The 22,543-nt window shown below is 36.2% G+C and overlaps 1 protein-coding gene across 4 annotated transcripts in view; it reads left to right on the top strand.

The window, feature by feature from the left end:
* LOC134539372 (regulator of telomere elongation helicase 1 homolog) overlaps positions 1–22,543 on the top strand; it is a 79,875-nt gene that overhangs the window by 44,389 nt on the left and 12,943 nt on the right. For 3 of the 4 annotated variants that reach the window (XR_010076302.1, XM_063381362.1, XM_063381361.1), the window contains exon 12: positions 8,074–8,307. Coding sequence is in view for 3 of the 4 variants with exons in the window: in XM_063381362.1 (XP_063237432.1) it covers positions 8,074–8,307 (234 nt within the window). In the remaining variant the exon portion in view is untranslated. Of the gene's footprint in view, positions 1–8,073; positions 8,308–9,029; positions 9,360–22,543 lie in introns of those variants that run through there. The other variant, XM_063381363.1, reaches the window with a different exon arrangement.

Here is a 22,543-nt window from a genome sequence, read left to right as displayed (position 1 = left end):
GCATGACAGTATCTAATTTTTATGGAAGAGGCAAAGGAGGGTGGAAAAGGGGTGGTGAAAAGAGCAACAGAAACACTACTGGTTAGAAAATACTTGTCCAGGGCCTGGTTGATAAGCTGAAAAAATTTTTTGCCTCGCATTTCTATGCGCTTTCCCTTATCAGCCTTGTAAGTTAATCTTTAAGCAGCTCACCGTTAAAAATACGTTGTGCTATAATTGCAAACACATTCATTTGAACACGGTACATTTTACTGCGAGAAACCTGTGAATTTTTGAAAGTCATCGGGAATGAGCTTAGTTGCCGTGCCTACGAACTGGGTCACTTATGAGCTACTTGGCTCCTGGTGGGTTATAGTCTTGTCGAAGGCGATGATATCATCGATGTTTCGGTCGACGTTCGCCATCATCAGGGAGCAACCTACTGAGGTTATTACAAGTATTTTAATAAAATTCCTTGTCAAAAATAAGGTTCAAAGCCAGAGTTTATTATTTTTTCAAGTCTTTTTGCTTTCATCTGAGCCGTTTTTAACAGTTTAAATTTTCCGTTTTCTAAGCTAATGTTTCGAAAATCAACGTTGTGAACGTGCTGCTATCTGTGTGATGATGGCAAGCCACGTTTACGATTCCGGCAGCAAACTCTAGCGGCGGGTGTGGAAAGTACGTGTGTTATTTGCGTCTAGAAATGTACTTGAAAATATATTTTGCATATTTTATCGTGCTTGCATTGCCGTGTGGCTTTTATAAGAAGTTATAAATACTTTGTGAAATATTATGGTATAATATCTATACTATAATAAAACAGTAGTTTTTTTCTGTCTGTCTGTCTGTCTGTACGCGGTGTTCCACAAAACTACTATACGAATTTTAATGGGGTTTTCAAGTTAACTTGAGCGTAGCAGAGAAAGAAATATAAGCTTTATTTCATCAAAATCGGCTCAAGGAAAGAAGAGAAATCTTAATTTTATGATATACAATATAATCAATATAAGAAGCCATTAGGTCTTGCTGTTGTAAGGAACTAAGTAGAGAGTAAGAAAAAAATAAAGATCCTGACAGTTTGTAGTGTCGCCATATTTGTTTCAATTTTCAATACCCTTTTTGTATATTACAATTTAAATTGCAGAAAAAAATCATGTTTCATAGACACATAAACAGTGAGTGTGTGTCATTTCTCTATGTCCACGAGGTCTCGCCGCGTCAATTTTCTCCTTGGGGTGAACCCGTCCGTTTAATTAAATTAAATAAACAGCTTTTATCGTTGAATGATTTATTTCATGAAAATCTGCTCTCATAAAGACACTAATGAATCACCATGTTCGATAACAATAAATTGTGATATGGCAAAAGTGTTACAATATTGCTCTCTAATCGTTTGCGATGGCGAATAAAAAAGCAGTTGAAGCTGTGGACAGGACACTATGGGACATTAGGCGCGATGAAAGGCCAATGGGAAATGTCACACTACTCTTTTCAGGAGATTTTTGGCAACTCTACCAGTTGTAAGTTGAGGGACTAAAGCCGATGAAATCAAAGCTTCACTGAATAATTCTTACCTCTGGCCTCAAATAAAAAAAAAACTGCAATTAACAATTAACATGAGAGCACAGCTGGGTGGTAATTCTCATGCACAATAATTTTCCGGTGTTCTATTAAAAGTTGGAGAAGGTAAGTTGGAGAAGGTGCCCTACCTGAGCAACACGGTCAGGTGACGCTTCCAGAAATACTTGGCAGAGTCGTATCTTCGGAAGACTAACTCATACGTTCGGTATTCGGGGATCTGTCAAACATACATCAGGAACATATGTGGTTATGTGAACGTGCCATACTCACTCCAAGAAATGACCAAGCTGCTGCAATCAATGAAAAATTATGAAACGAATTGAATGGGGCTGAAGTGGTTTATACATCGTTTAACAGCGTCCTTAATCAGGACGACGCCACTAATTATCCAGTTGAGTTTTTGAGTTCTCTCACTGCAAGTGGTCTTCCTGTTCACAAAATTGTTCTCAAAGTCGGTGTTCCAATAATGCTTCATAGGAACCTTACTCCCCCAAAATTGTGCAATGAAACCCGACTTAAAGTAACTGCTCTACAACGAAATATAATCGAAGCTGAGTTTCTTACTGGATGTGGCTCAGGTGAAACTGTTTTCATACCACACATACCTATCATCCCGAATAACTTCCCGTTCGGGTTCAAGCGCACACAGTTTCCAATAGCAGTTTGTTTCGCGATGACAATAAATAAGTCTCAGGGTCAGAGCCTTAAGGCAGCTGGTGTCAACTTAAGGTCTGATTGTTTTTCTCACGGCCAGATGTATGTGGCTTGCTCGCGGGTCAGTAATGCAGACAATCTTTACATTCTAGCTCAAGATGGGAAAACAGTAAATGTGGTTTACAAAGAAATTTTATGAAGTGTCTTCCCGACATTACATTTGAAAGTAGAAACATACCGTATATACTCGTGTATAGCGCGCCCTTTTTTCCCCTCAAGTAAAGGAAAAAAATAAGGATGCGCGCTATACACGGGAAAAAAAAATGAGGGGGCCGGCGGGGAGGAGGAGTGGAAGTCGTTAACTGCCGGGTGACGGGTGACGTTTCTGGCCAGCCCCCACACATACGCACAAGCAACAAGGCCTTTCTTTCACACACACGCACGCACGCACACAACCTGGTCTCGCACACACGTTAACAGCACACACACACACACACGTGCGCGCGCAAGCTCGCAGGTCTCTTGTTTATTTTTATACCTCCCCCTCTACAGGAAGCCAGCGCAGCTAGTAAAATAAAAGAGAGAGAGAGAATGTTGTCTCCATTCCCCCTCCCCCTACCGCTTCCTTGTCGCAGCTGCTACCGGTGAGTCATCTAGTCCTTCGCGTCACGTTCCTGCCTGCCTCCCTCCCGCTCTACCCCGTTGCAGTTGTGACGATACAGCGCTTCATTATCTTCCGTCTACACAGCAGAGTTTACGTATTTTCCTGACGCATCACCACACATCAATTTAAATCATTTGTTTCATAGGTAATTACCTAACAGGTACCACAAAATGTTAGTAAAATTTATTTATGGGAAAAAAAATTTTTTTTCTTTAGAATTTGTTGCAAAAATCGTGGTGCGCGTTATACACGAGGGCGCGCTATACACGAGTAAATACGGTATTTACCCAAAATTTAGGTAGTAACATATTTTTATTGCAAAGACTGAAATAGAGGTGAGAAAAATTATCATTTGTGAACATAAGAAAACTACAACTGTATCAACTGTTATGTTATAATGTTTAAATTTCTAAATGGAGCAAGATAATACAAAATTACATGCGGAAAAAGCGTGGGGAGCAGCTACGTTTAGTTATAGGTATAGGGCTATGCATGCTGATTTTTCATATACTGCATGGATGCGAACATGTAAGAATAATCTATCTATCTTACTATAATAAAACAGTAGTTCTTCTTCTGTCCGTCTGTATGTTTGTACGCGGTGTTTTACACAACTACTATACAAATTTTAATGGGGTCTTGCGTATAACAGTCATTACTTAATTATTTGCCTTCAATGCATTGCAGTTACCTTATTTCACGTCCAGCGAAGCGGGCGGGTTCGGCTAGTTTAATATAAATTCAATAATTTTATAAGTCTTGCATTAATACATAGTCAGTGATACAAAAGGCTAGATGTTACACATCACTGGCGAGTACTGAGAGCCTTGCTGACCTTTGTTCTTTTTGTTGTCCATCTTTAATACGAATTCCTTCAAATTATGGGCTCTTATTTTACTAATTATATTTGTCATGACTAGAGAAAAATGGACGGAATGTCTCTACTAAATTTTTTGTATATTTAATCCTTGTAATTTTATCTCCATATGCCCTGCTGTGCAGCTGTTTCATACTTCTTCCCCCTGTAATTTCAAATCCTTACGGCCGCTGTCAGCTTTGGGAAGAATTTAGTTGACTAACTACACGCTCTGCCTCTGGACTCCAGTACTTATATAGTCAAATTTCTCTGAAACGACCCCTCACGGTTCCCAGGAATAGGGTCGTAATAGAGGAGGGGTCGTAATAGATGTTTTCCGAAATTTTCAGTTGATTTCACCCCCCCCCCCCCCCCCCCAAACCGCTACTCGCTAAGAAACCAGCCGTACAATGGCAGGATGCTGTCACTCACAATGCTAGACGGCTTTGCTTTAAACCCACTTCAACCTTTATTACAAGTCCCTCACCCTACAGGCCACCTCTAAAGGAAATATGTCAAAAGACAGTTTATTTTTACGGGTTAGTTTACATGTACGTTTTCCGCTTGCCGTAGTTAAATACACTAGAACCCCGATGTCACGAACCCCGGATTTTACGAATACATTCTTGGGAACCATCAAAAAATTGGACATTTTGACCAAAATGTGAAAATAATAAAAAAAAAAAAAATAGAAAAAAAAACGAAATGAAATGAAAGATCATTAAAAACTGTAAATTTTAACACACAGCGTATTTTTGTGTCGGCTTTAATACTTCCAATAATGTTCATGTAAGAATAACAAAAAAATAATGGGACATTTCCTTTAAAAATATGGCAGCGGTAGGTTCTGCAATGCGAGTGGGCGCACACTAACTCGCCCGGCTGGCTGGCGGCAGAGGCTTCATGACGCATAAGCTCACCCCTCCCTCGCCTCGTTAACATTCTTCAAGGCTAGCTCATCCCTCCCAGACACACAAACCACCTAGTGTCCTCCCTTATAACACCCCAACTTCGCTCTCCTTTCAAAAACCTTCAGTGAGAAAATGCTCATTTCACCCTCCCTTATCCCGTAAAATTGGGCTATTATGAGGGAGGGGTAAGAACGTTGTAAATATTTTCGGACCTATCCCTCCCCACTAAAACACATCCAAAAAAAAGTATTTCAAAATATGTCACTTTTCACACCAAGTTCGAGTTTAGTCATCTCTGGCAAGGAATTTACAAGCTTTCAAACTTAAATATAAATGTATTTTAATAGCAAGGGTCCTATGAAAAGGAATATACAGTAGAATCCCGCTGATGCGACCCCTCACGGTTTCCGGAAAAACGGACTTATAAATGGAATGGTCGCAATAGAGAATTCGAGCAAATTCCCCCCCCCCTAAATATATCCAAATACATAAAATACTCGCGCTAAAGGAATTCGCGTCACGCGAGTTCGGCTATGCTAGCCGGCTGGTGGTTATTTTCGTTCAAAACGTGGCGAAGGAACTTGTGTGGATCAGGTAGAAAACATTCGGCTATAAACGAAAGATATAAGAACAATGCTATCCTGAAATGCTGTGACATGTTTTTGGAGTAGATAATCACAGCGACAGACCAACAGGATGCGTTCCCGCCCTTGCCATCAGCTATGTTTATTTTGACAGCTCAAGCAATTATCATTTTCATGTCCCTTCGCAGCGTAAAAAAAAAAAACACGTTGGAATGTCGATGGGAAAGTAACTATGCAGTAAAATAAATATATTTACGGCCCTGCTAAATTTTTCTATTCAATAAAATTTGAGGTGTTAGTGATTTTTCAGCATAAACTGCTGTGTGACTAATAAACAAATTGTATCATAATAACTTAAACTTATAAAGTATTTTTTAACGGCGAAGGACAGTTGTATACGCCCATAAAAATATTTATTTTACCGAGAATGGACTATACAACCTGTCTTTTGTCACACGCATTGTTGGAGGGGAGGTTGGATGCTGGCCGGACGAGTTTCTTATGCTCTCGCAGAAGCTACCACAGCGGCTTTTCGTGGAGGCGGGTAAGATAACACTGCCGCGTTGACAGTCCAGCTCTCGCCAAGATAAACGTGAACACATAGCGCCCAACAAAGTGTAACAGACTTGTTTTTCAGCCGATTTTACTCAAATTTTCGACTTTCTCTGCTCAAATTTTTAACGGTTTCTCAAAAAACGGTCGTATGAATGGAATGGACCCATCAGATGGGGGTCACATCGGCGGGATTCTACTGTACCGAATAAAATCAAGCTGCTGTCACCAAACAAAGCATAAAACGGCCCAATGCGTGGTCGCTGCGTTATTGCTCGTGCGAGAGGCGAGACGTGGACTGTTAGAAGAAAGATAAATGCGGGGGAGACAGACGGCAGCCAATGTGTTTCCTGCGTGGGGAATAAGTGGCGTAGCCTTTTTTTTTTTTCATTTTTTTTTTTTGCTGGGAGAAACGACCTTTTTCTATCAACCCACGGGAAAAGATAATTGCTTGAGCTGTCAAAATAAACATCGCTGCGGCAGTTAAAACAAGTCGAGGCGGGCGTGCATCCAGTCGGTCGCTGTGTATATCTACTCGAAAAACATAACGTCTCAATTCATAACAAGATTCCTTATAACCTACACGTATTGCCGGATGTTTTCAGCCTGATCCATGCAAGATCTTTAGCCACGTTTTGAATGAAAACAACTGGCGGGCCAGTGTTGTGCCCTGTTTTGCGGACACACAAAGCTTTTATCTATTTGCTGACAGTTTTAATATATTTTTACTCTCGTTAAAATGAAGCAGATAACGTGATTGTTAACAAGTACAAGCAGCATCCGAGATCGGCCGCAGCACACGGTACAGGGTGAGGGTCAGCAAGGGCGAGCGAGCGGCCGACTACCATGTTTACACGCTGCGGCCGGAGGGTTTTTCCTGCATTGTGTTAATACGTTAATAGTTATTAATATTTAATGATATCTTATTTATTAAGTCATAATACACAAAATCGGAAAGAAAAAAAAAGGAAAATATCTGCATGTCATCAACAATAGTTCACAAATTCAAGCGAGAAAATATACCAAATCGGACTTCAAAAACTAAGCAAACATTGTCAACCGATAGTAATAAAAACAAGAGAAATTCAGCAGGTAGCTTTGCCTTAACTGCGTACCACACTAGACACTCGCAAAAAGCTAAACGTAAACACGTTGCCACAAAAACCTTTATCTGCACCCTGCCGGCAAAGGGACGCAAGGGGACGTGGAATGGGGGTTGTTAAGCGCTGACAGCGGTCGACAGGAAGTGGTATCTATTTTTAGATATGGGCTGCCTACGGCAGTACAGCACTCGGCAAGAGAAACGCAGTAACACGCTACTCACCACAAAAAACTTAATTTCTGTCCGATTTTCTTCGGATTTTCGGCAATTTTTTCACAGTTCCTCGAAATCGGGTTGTAATAGAGAGGTGGTCGCAATAAATAAGGTCGCAACAAAAAGGTTTTACTGTACCACTTTTGACTGCCTCCTGAACCAGGGGTGTGACAGATAAGACAGGTTTGGATTACGTTTGGGTTTTTGTGTGTGTGTGTGGGGGTGAGGCGTTTGGGGGCGGGTGGGGGTTAGTGTGCGTGCAAACAAAATCCGCAACCAGGACTGTGCAAGTGATAAAAAATGCATTGTCACAGCGCTTAATTTTCTTAATTTCTCTGACGTGGTATATAGTTATGGCCATGTCTAATAAATTATCACTTTAAGAAAAAATCCTTTAATTTTCCTACTAAAATCAGTATAAAATTTACTTTAGAGTTCGTTGAAAGATACAGTTGTGCCATGCATTTTGGAGTGTTTGTACTCATTTTGATGACAGCAGGTGATTGAAAATGCATTGTAGGTTATTTTGTTTTATTTTGGAAGACGTATGTTATTAAAATAAATTTATATTTAATTTCAAAAACTTTTTAATTTCTTGCCAGAAAATTCTGAACATTGACTTGGTGTGTAAAAATGTCATATTTTGACATAATCGTATGTGTGTGTGTTGGGGGGGGGGGGGGGGGGGGAGTGGTTAGTCGGTTCAGAATAATTACAACCCTCTCTCTGTTGTGACCCTATTCCCGGGAAACGTGAGGGGTTTTACTGTAATTGAAAGAAATGTTTTTAATTCATTATGGAATTATAGGTGTTTTGAAATTATAAACAATTGGATTATTTATGGAATAAATTTAAATAAATTTTTTTTTTTATGAAATGGTGACGTGCTATGAAAGTTAGTTTTCTACTATCCTATTACAAATACATACTCTGGAGTGTTGGTTCAGTAACTTGCTGCTGATGTGTGTGTTCCCCAGGGCCTGTCGGGGAACGGCTGGTACCGGCTGGAAGCGTCTCGGGCAGTGAACCAGGCCTTGGGCCGAGTCGTAAGGCACGCCCAGGACTACGGGGCCATACTGTTGTGCGACATGCACTACAGTTGTTTGACGTTCACCCGCCAGCTGTCCTCCTGGGTACAGCCTCACGTAAGGGTGTTGGAAGACATTGAAGAAGTCACCAGCGTCGTGAAACATTTCTTCGCGGTTGCAGAGGTATAGCAGAATTCGTGGACAATGTTCGCCTGCAAGTAGGGGTGGGATGTTCGATGCTTCTTTACTTTGGCACTGTCTTGTATCAATAGTATTAGGTGTCACTCTAAGTTAATATTGTTCCTTTTCTTTAATCTGTTCTTGTACAAGGTGAGATTTAAGTGTCATTATTGTGGAACGCTGCTACAATGAGAACTGACAACACCAAATGATTTTCTCTCAACAGCAATAATAATGAAATACTAAGCCCAAAGTTAGGTTCCCACAACTTCCCTAAATGTATAAATGTCACATACTACCTCAGAAACTATGCATCATAAAGAATAAATAATTTATAGAACAAAGATGTTTACTATATTTTTTCATGTCTCTAACCACCTTAATTTTAATTAATTAAATTAATTGAAATTTAATTAATCTTAATTTTGTGGCCTCTCGTACTTTTGCTTCTCCGCTCTAACTTTCAGATTTCCAGTCACTTCATGGAGCTACGGGAACAGCTTAGTTGAAATAAAACTGCGTGCTCTGCATCTATATGCGTCACATATTACACTTTTGATGGTTTTTTTCTACTTCCTCATGAAGCTCAGTGCATAGTGTCAGATGAGACAGGATAACCCTTGTACTCTGGACGAGGAGGGGAAGGGAAACGAAGAGAGGTTGTCGTAGGGTCCGTATGGCTGCTATAGTCTTATCTTTTTTAGTCAGACAGTTGGATTCCCCAGGTCCGTGCCAGTTCTGAGTCGACCGTTCGATGGCGGCCGAAGAGAGGAACCTCCGGGCCCGAAAGCGGCGGTCAGGACCACCTCGCAGCAAGGAAGAACTCCTGGTTTGCTGTATAGAATAAACACTGCCCACTGTTGCTGGTTTGATACGATCCAGCCCGTTAACATTAAAAATCCTATTATGCACTCCATAGTTATGAATTGTAATAAGTTTTAATATTTTTTATGTTGCTATTTTGCTTTTTTAAGACCATAAAATATTGTCATTGACAGTATTATAACAGTTGTAAACATTCTGAAAATAAAAAAAGTCTGCTAAAAACCATTTATTATTTCCCGGAAGACATTATTTGGGTGTTAATAATAAGACATTTCCATTTAATTATGTGCTTTCGATGAACACAGTCAAAATTCTAATACTAAAAGATATGAAAAATATTTGTTTGCAAGAACTGTTGGAACCAAGATGGCATCTTTTAGTTACGTGTCCTTAGAAGTAAAAATGGAATATTATCATATGTTGCTCTAGATTAAATTCTCGTTCCAAATTTTCGTTTAAAAAACACAGTGTTTCAAATACATGAAAGATGTGTCTAAATTGTTTCTGCTCTACAGGGTGTATCTGGCAACAGAGCACACGGAAACAAGGAAATTGTGTGTTGGAAATAGAGAGAGTAGATGCTCATTAAAATGCAGACAGCAAACAAGGATGAGACACGCTACATCCCAAAGAGGGAGATCGCTGTCACAGGGCTATTGTAGTTATGTATTTCTTTCTCTTGCTTTAACAGCTGAGTTTTTCTACTGCTGTACCTCCTCCAACATTTAACAGCTCACCCTTCACTCTTAGGGCGGAATTCATAGTGGTGATATAAGCAATACTTGAAAAAAGTACTGCTTATATGCATGCTTAAGTATGGCATTAAATTTATAGCGAACAAAAAGAGCACTGCTTATTAGGACTACTTCAAGTAATACTTCACGAAGCACTGCGTCAAATAAGTACTGCTCAATACGAATTCACAGTCATGAAATAAGTTTGCCTTGTTTCGCAAGTATTCATAATAAAATAAGCCATGCTTATTCATTGATATAAGTAATACTTCATGAAGTCGGCTATCTAGGTGACTCAAGTACTGGTACGGATTTGTTTGTTGTAAGGAATAGGTTATGTGAGGTATTAATTCCCGTTAATTTTTCCATTTATTAAATTAACATTGAGAGAGTAAAAAAATTCAATTTGGGAAAAGAAACGAAACAAATTGTTGCCGCTTAGTTTTGTAAACAATACAGCCTACGTACATAACCTCTTCTGCAGCTAGAGTGTTGTTTCGCTACCACGTGGTTAACTTCACCCGCTTATAGATCACAGACACAAGATGGCTAACATAATTTAACAACACAAACATTCAAATCACATTTATGTAGTTGTAAATTCGTTTTTAATACATGTTCATATTTATGTTATTCAAGTTCACTATAAATTAAAGTATAAATATCATCTTACATATTAATTTCATTATTTTAATCGCATATATGGTTTGAAACGTGGGCATTTTTATTTTCAAACAGGTAAACTATGTATTTACAGCAGTACCTATACACCAGCCCCTCGAAGTAACGCTCTTTGATTAGCGCTGTTTTGAAGTAACGACGCCAATTAATTAGGGCATGATTTGAAGTGCGCGGTCATATATTCGAAGTAGCGCTCTTTCTCGTCCACATAATTTATTTTATTTTCATACGTGCACAATGTAACAAACAAAATGCAACAAATTAAAAATAAGACGGCACTTGTGTAACATAAACATTATGACGAATCAAAAAAAGATATTACCTTTTTATGTACAGTAAAACCTTTTTGTTGCGACCCCATTTATTACGAACACCTCTCTATTACAACCCGATTTCGAGGAACCGTGAAAAAATTGCCGAAAATCCGAAGAAAATCGGAGGGAAAATAAGTTTTTTGTGGTGAGTAGCGTGTTACTGCGTTTCTCTTGCCGAGTGCTGTACTGCCGTAGGCAGCCCATATCTAAAAATAGATACCACTTCCTCTTGACCGCTGTCAGCGCTTAACAACCCCCATTCCACTTGCCGGCAGGGTGCAGATAAAGGTTTTTGTGCCAACGTGTTTACGTTTAGCTTTTTGCGAGTGTCTAGTGTGGTACACAGTTAAGGCAAAGAAAGCTACCTGCTGGATTTCTCTTTATTTTGATTACTATTGGTTGACAATACACAGCAACCGACTGGATGCACGCCCACCTCGACTTGTTTTAACTGTCGCAGCGATGTTAATTTTGACAGCTCAAGCAATTATCTTTTCCCGCGGGTTGATAGAAAAAGGTTGCTTCACCCAGCATAAAAAAAAAAGGCTACGCCGCTTATTGCCCACGCAGGAAACACACTGGCTGCCGTCTGTCTCCCTCGCATTTATCTTTCTTCTAACATTCCACGTCTCTCCTCTCGCGCGAGCAGTAACGAAGCGACCACGCTTTGGGCCGTTTTATGCTTTGTTTGGTGACAGCAGCTTGATTTTATTCTGTATATTCCTTTTCATAGGACCCTTGCTATTAAAATACATTTACCTATATTTAAGTTTGAAAGCTTGTAAATTCCTTGCCAGAGATGACTGAAATCGAACTTGGTGTGAAAAGTGACATATTTTGACCCCTCCCTCGCCGCTTTAGTACCTCATTCTTAATAAGAAGGGAGGGTGAAATGAGCATTTTCTAACTGAAGGTGGGGTGTTATAAGGGAGGACACTAGATGGTTTGTGTGTCTGGGAGGGATGAGCTAGCCTTGAAGAATGTTGCCGAGGGGAGGGAGGGGTCATGAAGCCGCTGCCGCCAGCCAGCCAGCCGGGCGAGCTTCGTGTGCGCCCACTCGCGTTGCAGAACCTACAGCTGCCATATTTTTAAAGGAAATGTCCCATTATTTGTTTGTTATTCTCACATGAACATTATTGGAAGTATTAAAGCCGACACAAAAATACGCTGTGTGTTAAAATTAACAGATTTTAATGATCTTTAGTTTAGTTTTTTTTTTTTCCTTCTGATTTTCACATTTTGGTCAAAATGTCCAATTTTTTGACGGTTCCCGAGAATGTATTCGTAAATCACTGCTTTGTTAAATCCGGGGTTTTCGACATCGGGGTTCTAGTGTATTTAACTACGGAAAGCAGAAAACGTACATGTAAACTAACATATATTTTCTTTAGAGGTGGCCTGTAGGGCGACGGACTTGTCAGGTTGAAGTGGGTTTAAAGCAAAGCCGTCTAGCATTGTGAGTGACAGCATCCTGCCATTGTACGGCTGGTTAGCGAGTAGCGGTTTGGGAAGCGTTGTGGGGGGGTGAAATGAACTGAAAATTTCGAAAAACATCTATTACGACCCCCCTTCTATTATGACCCTATTCCTGGGAACCGTGAGGGGTCGTTTCAGAGAGGTTTGACTGTAATAGTTATTCGCTTCCATCGCATATTTTTAAAGCCTAATTATAATTGCACAGTAAATAATATTTCGTAAATACATTTTCCGATGCCTACGTGTGTGTTTAGCTAATGTTTATACATACTACGCCGTCTTGCAACTCAGTAGCAGCTCTAGTGGGAAATGCCGGAAGCTTTCGAGGCTAGTTCACATCTTGCATGACAGGCTGCGCTCGTTTTATACCCTTATTTACGCTATTGTTTTAAGATATCATTTTGTTAATAGAAAATGTAAAATTTATTCTTATCTATTCTTAAACATTCAAACAGAGGTTATATGTTAAAAATACTATTATTTTTAACTAAAAAATGTGATGTATATAGTACGTGCTTCGTAAGGAAATATGAGGTTAGTAGGCTATGTACAGTTCAATTATGCCGCCTGTGATTTAAATATAGTAATTTTTTTAGGTTATTTGAACTTTAAATGCAATGTATACATTTATATTTTTCTTAAATTGTATTTAGATGTGTTAACAGTATGTAAATATGTACATTTATACAAAATAAATGTCATAATAAGGAATAGTAAACAAACAGATTTCAGTGGCTGGAGAACCAATTAGTATTATGAATAACATGCACTCTCATAGCAAAAACGTATTTGATTAGCACTGTTTTGATTAGCGCTCTATTTTCCTGGAACGAATTAGAGCGTTACTTCGAGGGGCTGGTGTATTTGCTTGCGTTACGTTGACACAAAATTTGTCCTTTACTTTTTGAGATACTTCATCATGTACAGCATCGCCAATATAAGTAGTGCTTGTTCAAGTATTACTCATCAAGTATAGGGTTATGAATTCATTGCTGGAATAAGTACTACTTGAAGAATAAGCAGTACTTTATAAAGTATTACTTATTCGCCAAACAAGCCTTGGACTATGAATCTCGCCCTATTACTTTGTCTTTCTCTTGCCAGAAACTTTATGTGCAAGCAAGTGAGAAAAACAACCAGAGTAACACCAGTACGATTCCAAATAGATTATGCATTTAGGAGATTGTTATTCAAATCAAAATACCTGTTATGTGACCTGTTCTTCCCATCTAGTTTATTATTTCAAATTAGGCAAATAATGTTAAATCAAAATAAAATACAGTGTTATATCGCATAATCACAGCACATTTTATACTAAAATAAAGTTGGAAAAGTAGGGGTGCGATGTTTATGTGAGAAACATTTTTTGTTAGGTAAAGTTATTCATTAAAACAAAACCTACTCAAGGAAAGTACATTTAATTAAAAATTAGAGTGTACAATAGACTGCCAAACAATTTAAATTAATAAGTTATGCAATAGTGATGGGTCGATTCCGATTCCGGAATCGGTCGGTTCCACCGATTCCATTATAATCGTGGGATTCAGAATACAAAGGTTTTGGAATCGACCATGACCGATTCCTGCATAAGTTTGCAAAATACGTCTCCTACTCAACGTAAGAAAAAATTAAATTGTTGCACATATAATTTTTAAACTATATAATAAAATCTTTTTACGGAACCAAGATTTACGAATTTAGGTGACTTAACATATTTATTTACTTGCACCGTCATTTTCCCTACTGTACAAATGCAGTACCTACTTTCCCGCTTTAAGCTAAAGCAGTTTTTCGGAAATTACGTTGCAGCAGCACTGCATTTAATAGTAAACCTTCAAAAATAGACAAAACCATAAATGTTTAAAAAAAATAATGTAAATTTTATTTACTAAACATTAATTATTTGATCACGGCAGCTATGCTTGCCATTGTAAATAGGGATGCAAACGATACATCGATGTTTTCAAAACATCGATGTATCGTTCATGAAACATCGATGTTAGCATCGATGTTTTGAAGAGCGATACATCGCCGAAAAAGTCCAAAAACATCGACATAGTTCATCATTAAAATTACCCTAGTTTTTTTATAATATTTTGGCTATCATTCCATGAATATTTATTGAATATATAAAAAAAACATTACGATACGACATTTAGTTTTTAAGATACAATTTTTTTTAACTGTCTATACTTACTATAAAAACCTACATTTTTAAGTAGGTATCAAAAATGTTATAAATACTGAACTATTTGATTGATTTCAGTATCAATTTTTTTCCAATACTTTAAGATGTGTAAAATCATTTGCAAAAAATAAATACCGTTAAAAAATTTGTTTATATAAGAAATTTCTTTTAAATTTTGAAAAATATAGGGAAAAAGCAGCGAGACTTTATGGACAATTTCATAGCTTGTTGTACATACAAGCTTTTGATTGGTACCGATACGGTCTCGCTAGCTCTATCGAGAAAATTAATGTTACATTTTAAACCTTCACATACACTTCATGTTGCTCCCTATTTTTTTTTCAATTGCTTTTAATAAATGTTTTTGTTCTGCATGAGACACGACTGTAAATGGGTTGTGGATATTGTGGTCAGGAACCTGTAGTAGGTATGGTTTTTGGCTACATACTATAATTTAAATCATTTTGGCATGTTTTTCCTGATATTTAAAAACATTGGTTAAACCATTGATGTATCGGTTGTCAGAACGATGTTTTTTGACATCGATGCTTTTTCGTTTGAACATCGATGTTCGTGATATTGATGTTTTTAAGAGCGATGTTGCATCCCTAATTGTAAACAACCTATTTTTTTTGTGCCACCTGCCATGGTAAACCATACAGCCATGAACCAAATCTTTGGTGACGTAAACGCGAAAATTATTTTTCACATCTCTGCACTTTAAACTTTAAAGAATTATTAATGAAATAATATTTACTGAAATTTTACCAAAATTCAAAGATGATTATTGTGACCATATTAAAATAAGTTAAAAGCAACATAACCAAATTGTAAATCGGCATTCTTGTGCGTGTTCATCTGTGCTCGTTTTACATTAGAAATATTTTGGGAAGGCAGTTGGCAAAACTGAATTTCCAAAAATTGCTGCTGAAACGTTCGTAAATTTTTATTACTAAACATAAACAATCTTTTGAAAGTACTTGTGTTTATCAGAATTGTTTTTGATAAATTTCTGAAATGAATTGAATATTACGACGCAATTATTTGAAGTGTTTAAATCAAATTGTGTAAGAAAATCTCATCATAAAATATGGAAATTTTGAGATGCTTAAACATGCACAGATCTTTCTTAATCAAGAACCGAAAATTTATTTTCTCTTTACGGTTGTGAAGAACTGCAAGACTGGATGGATTTATTCTTTTCACCAAGTGAGATAATTAAGTTCTAGTTAATATATTAAAAAGTAAGCATCTCTGACATTTTATTTTAGTGCAGTGTATATTTCTTTCTTATTGTTTCCATTGTAATGAGATAAACTTTTATTTTTACATTTCCCTCTTTTTATTTTTTTTTGCCCTGGTCCCTTAAAATATGTAAAAACTAAGTTATATTGTCATTTTATTTGCATCATTATTTAGTTGTGCTTGAAAATAAAATTCTCAACCTAACCATACAAACCTTTTTTACAATAAATAAATTTAGTTGATAATGTAAGGTATTAAACTTGGTTAAGTTATAACATTATTTCCAATTTACGTCATAAGACATCTTTGATTATTGGCAGTGTTTGAACATGTGTTTCGTCTAACTATATGCAAGGTTAAAGGGCCAAATTGTGCTAGAAATTCAAGGTAGCGTAACTTGAGGATAATGAACATGCTTTTTAACATTATGTAAGCTGTATATAATGTTAATTTCTGCACAGAAAATGAAACAATGCAATTACATTTTAAAAAATCATAAAAAAAACTTTTTTTTCCGAGTATATTATTCTGTTGAACGTCGTCAGATAAAAATTAAGGAATCGGAATCGGATTCGAAGATTTGACCATTTAATTTAAGATCGAAAATGGAATCGGAATCTGTATATTTTAGGAATCGGCCCAACACTACTATGCAACAAAAACATTTTGTACAACTTTAAACAGAAAAACCAAAACTGTGACACGAACATGAGTCGGAACACATAACTATCGTCGTAGTACACACCATGAAAAAGCGTGGGCTATCAAATGTAGTTAACTCTGCACTAGACAGAGCGCGTGCATTACATGCAATCGATGAGCTGTCTGTATCTATATTCGACTACGTGTACATGCTCTATACGGGAATAAACATAACAAACATGAATAATGCCAACTAGCGCTGACTACATTTTTGTAAGCGGTACACAGCGGCGACGAAGACGAAAAGATAAAGGTTATAATGTTTGAAAAGTCTTTAAAATTAAATTTACAAATCAGATTACTTTGTATTTCTGTTAATTAAATAATTAAGAGGTAATATCAGAATGAATATTAGATTTAAACTTTAAACATTGTTTTATACGGGAAAACTACCTACACAAGGCGCTCTGAATCTAAATAGGTAATCATGCGACGTTTATGCGAGAAATTGTTTTCTCCAAATTTTGATGTCCTAAAATAACGGTGCGACAATTATGTGCATGAAACGATTATGCGATAAAACATGGTACCTTTGTTTTGCATTTCTTTTCCTGCTGTAAATTAGCTGTCACAGTAATGATAATGATAATAGTAATGTACATAATAAAGTGCAGTGAACGATACAAAACTGACTGTTCAGAATTCTGGCAATGCTATTAATTCATGCTGCACCTACCCAGTGAAAAACAAGTCCATGTTATTTTGTAAACCTACCCCAACAAACACTAAACATCACTAAAGCAGGCTCATTCACAAATTAAATACCCGTAGATTAGGTCAAAAATTTCTTATCACTAAAATATTAATAAAATAAGACAAATAATGATTGTGGTAAAAATCTTGGATGGACAAATGAAAACAAATAAAACTGAAAGAGTAAAAGTACCATTATGCTAATCCAAATAAAGGGGACACAAACAAAATAAGATGACAGAAACAGGGTTGGTTGTTTTCAACCACAATGGTTTAAACCAGGTGGTTTTTAAAAAAATTGAAATGGTTTTTTTAAACAATGTATTTTTAAAAAGAGTATCTGTTCCGTGACTACGGAAGTTAAAGAATTCACCCGAAAATTGGTGAATTCTAGCAGCGCCCAGCACCAACTTGTGTCTAGGCGGCCATCTTAATTTTTACTGTCCTTTGTTGGATACACAAGCAAGGAGAAAGTTTTGTCCGCACACAACCAACAACAAAAAGAAAAACACTGTTACATGTCCATGCTCCGAGCACAAACAAATGAGATATATATACAAAGGGTCCCTTTTTTAAGTCACTGAACAGTATCTTAATTCACTAATTCCACTATTCCCTAATTCCACTCTGATATCAAAAGTTTGCTCGTTAATGTTTCTCGTGATTAACAGGAACAAAAATTTACATTCTAATCAAGATCTTATTTAAATTATCAGCATAATATAGTGAAACATCGTTGCAGAGAGTTGAAACTCTATGATTATTAGCTTTTCAATAATAAATTACTGATTTTAGGATTGATATGTTAGTTTGTTTAAAGTTGCTAAAATACATTTATTATTTATGTTAATTTAGGGTTTGTATTATCTTTTCATAAAGTCTTGGGTTGCCATGATGGATTTGGCCACTATCTCACTGGTGAAACTTTATAGAGTTTGGTGTTTTGATAAGTCTAAAAATGGACAACAATTTTGCTTATGTCAGTTTTCGTTTGTGTTAATGATAAGTTGATCGATTCTAATATATATGTAACCCACATCATTCTGTAGCATGGTTAAAAAAAAATAATGTTTAAATTGTCTAGAATAGATTTATTTCATGTGCTACAATGGTACAGTAGAACCCTGTTATAATGTTTTTCAAGGGAGCACAAGAAAAAAACATTATAAGCAGGAAAACATTATAAGCAGGAAATCTCAATTTAGCACTTAACAATGTTCGAGCTTTGTACCAATGGACTCACCAAGCTATGTAAACAACTTTAATGTTAAAACCAAAGATAGTATACTTGATACATGAATTTTCTGAAACAAGCCAACAATTTTTCAACTTCGTCTTGTTCCCTGGTTAAATTTTGTTTGTCTTTAAAGATACACTGCCACATTTTTTGTAAAATTGTCTCACGATTCATGATGACAACATTAAGAGTGAGAACGTCAACTCCTTCGCCACCTGAAAATGTTTAATTTTGGGATTCCTACGTATGAATGAAAAAAAAAAAAATTATTTGTAAGCAATAGAAAACACTTTTAGTTATGCCCTAGCTCAATGGTTGGCAACTTAAATATCGTAGGACTATGTACGTGCAAATGAATACCCACTGGAATGGCAAAGAAGAGAAGAGTTGACTAAGGGGTGCCAACTGACACGTAACTATGAACATTGTGTACCTTCAGTATATTGCATAAAATTGTATTTTAACAAACTTCATACATACATACATACATACATAAAGGAAACTTTTTATCGTAAGTGTTGGAATAATTTGATTTTAAAACATTTTTTCCCCATTTATTGAATGTTAGAAAGCAAACATTATAAGCAGGAAATTACACTATTTTTGAACGTTATATGCAGGAAATAAATACATTGTCCTTATGGGGGAAATATTGGGACTTTAAAAATATGACATTATAAGCAGGAAAACATTATATGCAGGAACATTATAACAGGGTTCTACTGTAATAGCCATTCATGGAAAGTTTGTGTGTCCATGATGAATATGAGTTTTGACACTTTTTATATGCATAGAAGACTCTGAATTGTAAGTAAAGTGAAACCTCGATTCTACGTACACTCACGGTTCTCCAAAATTTGTCCTTACGACCGAGTTGTATGTACAAACCAGCGAGGCCAAATTACTTCCATTTGTAGCTATCCCTCCCCCCCCTCCCCCCCATTTTTCCCAACACTGTCGCGGGAAATGAATTGCCGTTTCCGTGTCCTGCTGCCACGGGAAATGACCTGCCGTGTCTAAATATTATGCTGATGTATTTTCGATCAAAATTATATCCTATTCGTGCAGAAACAACACTTGAGCTAATCAAACGTAAAAATAAAAAAACTCGACACTGAAGGCAGTGTCGTAAGCCCCGTGTTTACATTTTTTAATATTTTATATCAATAAAATAATAATTAACATGCAATATATTTGCTCAAATAAAAAAATACTGTGGGTACTTTAAGTGTAGATAAGATTAGCTAGTAGGCCTAAAAACATTGTGAAAAACTTAACGTTTATAGTCGGCAATGAACATTTTAAATCGCAAAATATACATATTTTATAACATGAAAAGTTGCTTTTATTTCTAAACATGTAATACCTAATTTAAGCCTAGGCGTGTAAAAGTCCGAGTAATTTTAGCAGGAGACAATCTAAAATGCACAAGGGAAAAACGTAAATTCACGAATGTATAAACGTAACGGGAATGTCGGGAATATTACGTGACTGCTTTTAAGTTCTGATACTGTATTTATGTCACAACTTAGCCGAAATACTGGTACGAGACATAAACTTCACAAGATAAAATGAGCGGAATCTTCGTAACTGTTTTATACGTATTTTATAATTTTGGTAGTATTGTACAGTTGATGCATATTTTTTAAACTAACCATTTATTTCTGGGGATCGTAAATAATTAATTATTGGTATCAAGACATCAAGGTGAACGTAAACTTGAACATGTCACGGCAGCGAGAAAACTGATGCGTATACCAATAAACTGGTATTAGAACTGGACAAAACTGGTACACGGGAGGTGGAGCTAAAATTTTTGTCCCACTAAGCTCACGTCTATTGGCTGGCTGCTGATGGCAGGTCACGAGTCTGGGCGGAGCGTTGAGTGAGTTATACTGCGCATGCGCAGCTCAGAGAACAGAGAGAGCCAGCCGGTGGCTACGCCGCGCCATAACAACAGCTGATCGAGTACAATGACCTTTCTCCGCGTACGGCGCGCTATTGACGGTAAATTTCCATCAATTTGCGGCCTTTTTTTTTAAATTTTTTACTGTGACCCAATGTGTATGTAGCTCGTATTTGTTAGAAACGCTGCAGGTTGCAACTGTATTTTAATAAACTTTAACGTATTTCTTACACTTTTCATATATTTTTATTTTTTTGCCTCATTTTGCACGGTTTCTGAAAATCTGTATGTACGACCGAGGTGTACGTATGAACCGGGGGCCGTACGAGCGAGGTTTTACTGTATATATGTTTAAAACATTATTTTGTTCCACTATATTTGATTCTCTGTGAGTGTAAGTATGATTTTTTGACAAATTATTATATAAAGCTCAACAAATGAATATGTTGTCAACCCAGAGGTGGTTCTGCTGGGTAGGCTAGTGTGACATAAAATTAAAAGACATTTTCATTATTCAGAACTAACATATGGATTTAATGCTCATTTAAGATCTACCATAATATTGTTCTGTATTCTGAACTGTTGTTTTATAGGCCCTACCTATTGGCATCGATATCAGGATTATTTCATGCCAGAGTTGCTGATATACATGGTTGGAATAATTTTATACGTGTGTATATTTTGTTCATTTAATGTGTAATACGTTAGTAATGGTTTAGTTTCAATTTGATGTTTTCATAGTTCTGGTGTAATCATGTACTTTTAATATAATTATTCTCAATAAGATAATTTATAAATTTAATGTTATAATTTATGTTAACAATTGGACATTGTGCCCAACTGACATTTATTATTATGTTTAAATAGTAACATAAAAATATAGTTACTGTCTTAACACAGTGATTATTCATCACTACAACTTTAAAATATAGTGGTGTTTTGAATTGTGGTTTCTGTAGAATCACAATAAGTGGTTAATTATACCCAGCTAAAAAAAATACTCTTAATAAAAAATAAAAAATAAAAAAAATAAGTTAATTCCTATTCTGGGTGAATTCGCCGACTGTACTTTAAAACCCAATTCTGTGAGAAAACCCATTCTATGGAAAATCCTCCACCTGTGGGGAAATACCCTTTCTGTGGTTAAGTCCAGTCAGATGTGCAGATTATCTGGACTTCAGTTCTTTGATGTTTTAAATTTTCTGGTTTAAAATGAGTGGCAGAAAGCGGGATAATGTATGTCTTTCATTTGTGCATGCGGAGAACCAAAATAATTAACGTAATAGTAATAAAAAATTCTGGTTTAAACCTATAAAACCTATTTTAAACAATAAAAAAACACCTGGTTTATTTCCCCAACCCTGGACAGAAATGACAGCAAAAGACTTAACCACACATGGGTCCATCTTCAGGGAGATACTGGATGCCTAGGTCTGTCACTGTCTAGTTTTACCATGAGCTACTGTACTTCTATTGGCTCATTGAAGACATTGAACAACATTCATTCACATTCATATAGCAGTCAAACATTACCATTGACACTTAACTTTACAAATAAGATGACATACAGGTCTGCTGATATTTGAATTGAAAATTGAGAATTACGTATTTCAATCTCAGTACTATTCAACATTTCAAATAAAATTCTTTTGTAAATTATTTTGTTATCTATACATACAGCTAGCGGGACTCATCCACAAAAAGTTTACTTGAAAAGAGTATAACATGTATGAAGCAAAGAAGAATTGTTCAGAAATTACAATTAGGTTTTTGCAACCTGGTGCATACATGCTTTTATGTAACAAATCATGTGTGATTCAGATCAATATATTTAATTCTTTTTCATTGAAATTTTGTTCATAAAGTTTTCTTGGATGACTGTGGAATGTGAAAAACATAGTTATAGTGTATATGTTAGATGTTTTAAAAAATATTTGATATTCTTGGATAATTTGGTATTCAGCTGAAGATAAAATTTGAATTAAAAAAATGGCTGCATGTATTTATGTATTTACACTTACTTGGCTTAGTAAAAAACTAACTAATTTTGTATGGAAATAATTGATATAAGTAAAATAATAAAAGACTGGCATGATATTGTAAAAACGGATGGTAAAGTATAAATTCAATCAAATTCATAATAAAAAAAATAGTTTTCAGTAAAAAATACAAAATATGTATAAAATTATAATTAATTTAGTGAAATAATTGAGATGAATTATAATTTATAATTGATTC

Source organism: Bacillus rossius, chromosome 15 (assembly GCF_032445375.1).
Source record: "Bacillus rossius redtenbacheri isolate Brsri chromosome 15, Brsri_v3, whole genome shotgun sequence".
Taxonomy (NCBI): Eukaryota; Metazoa; Arthropoda; class Insecta; order Phasmatodea; family Bacillidae; genus Bacillus; species Bacillus rossius.
Note: the sequence above shows the minus strand (reverse complement) of the source record. Positions and strands in the feature narration are given on the sequence as shown.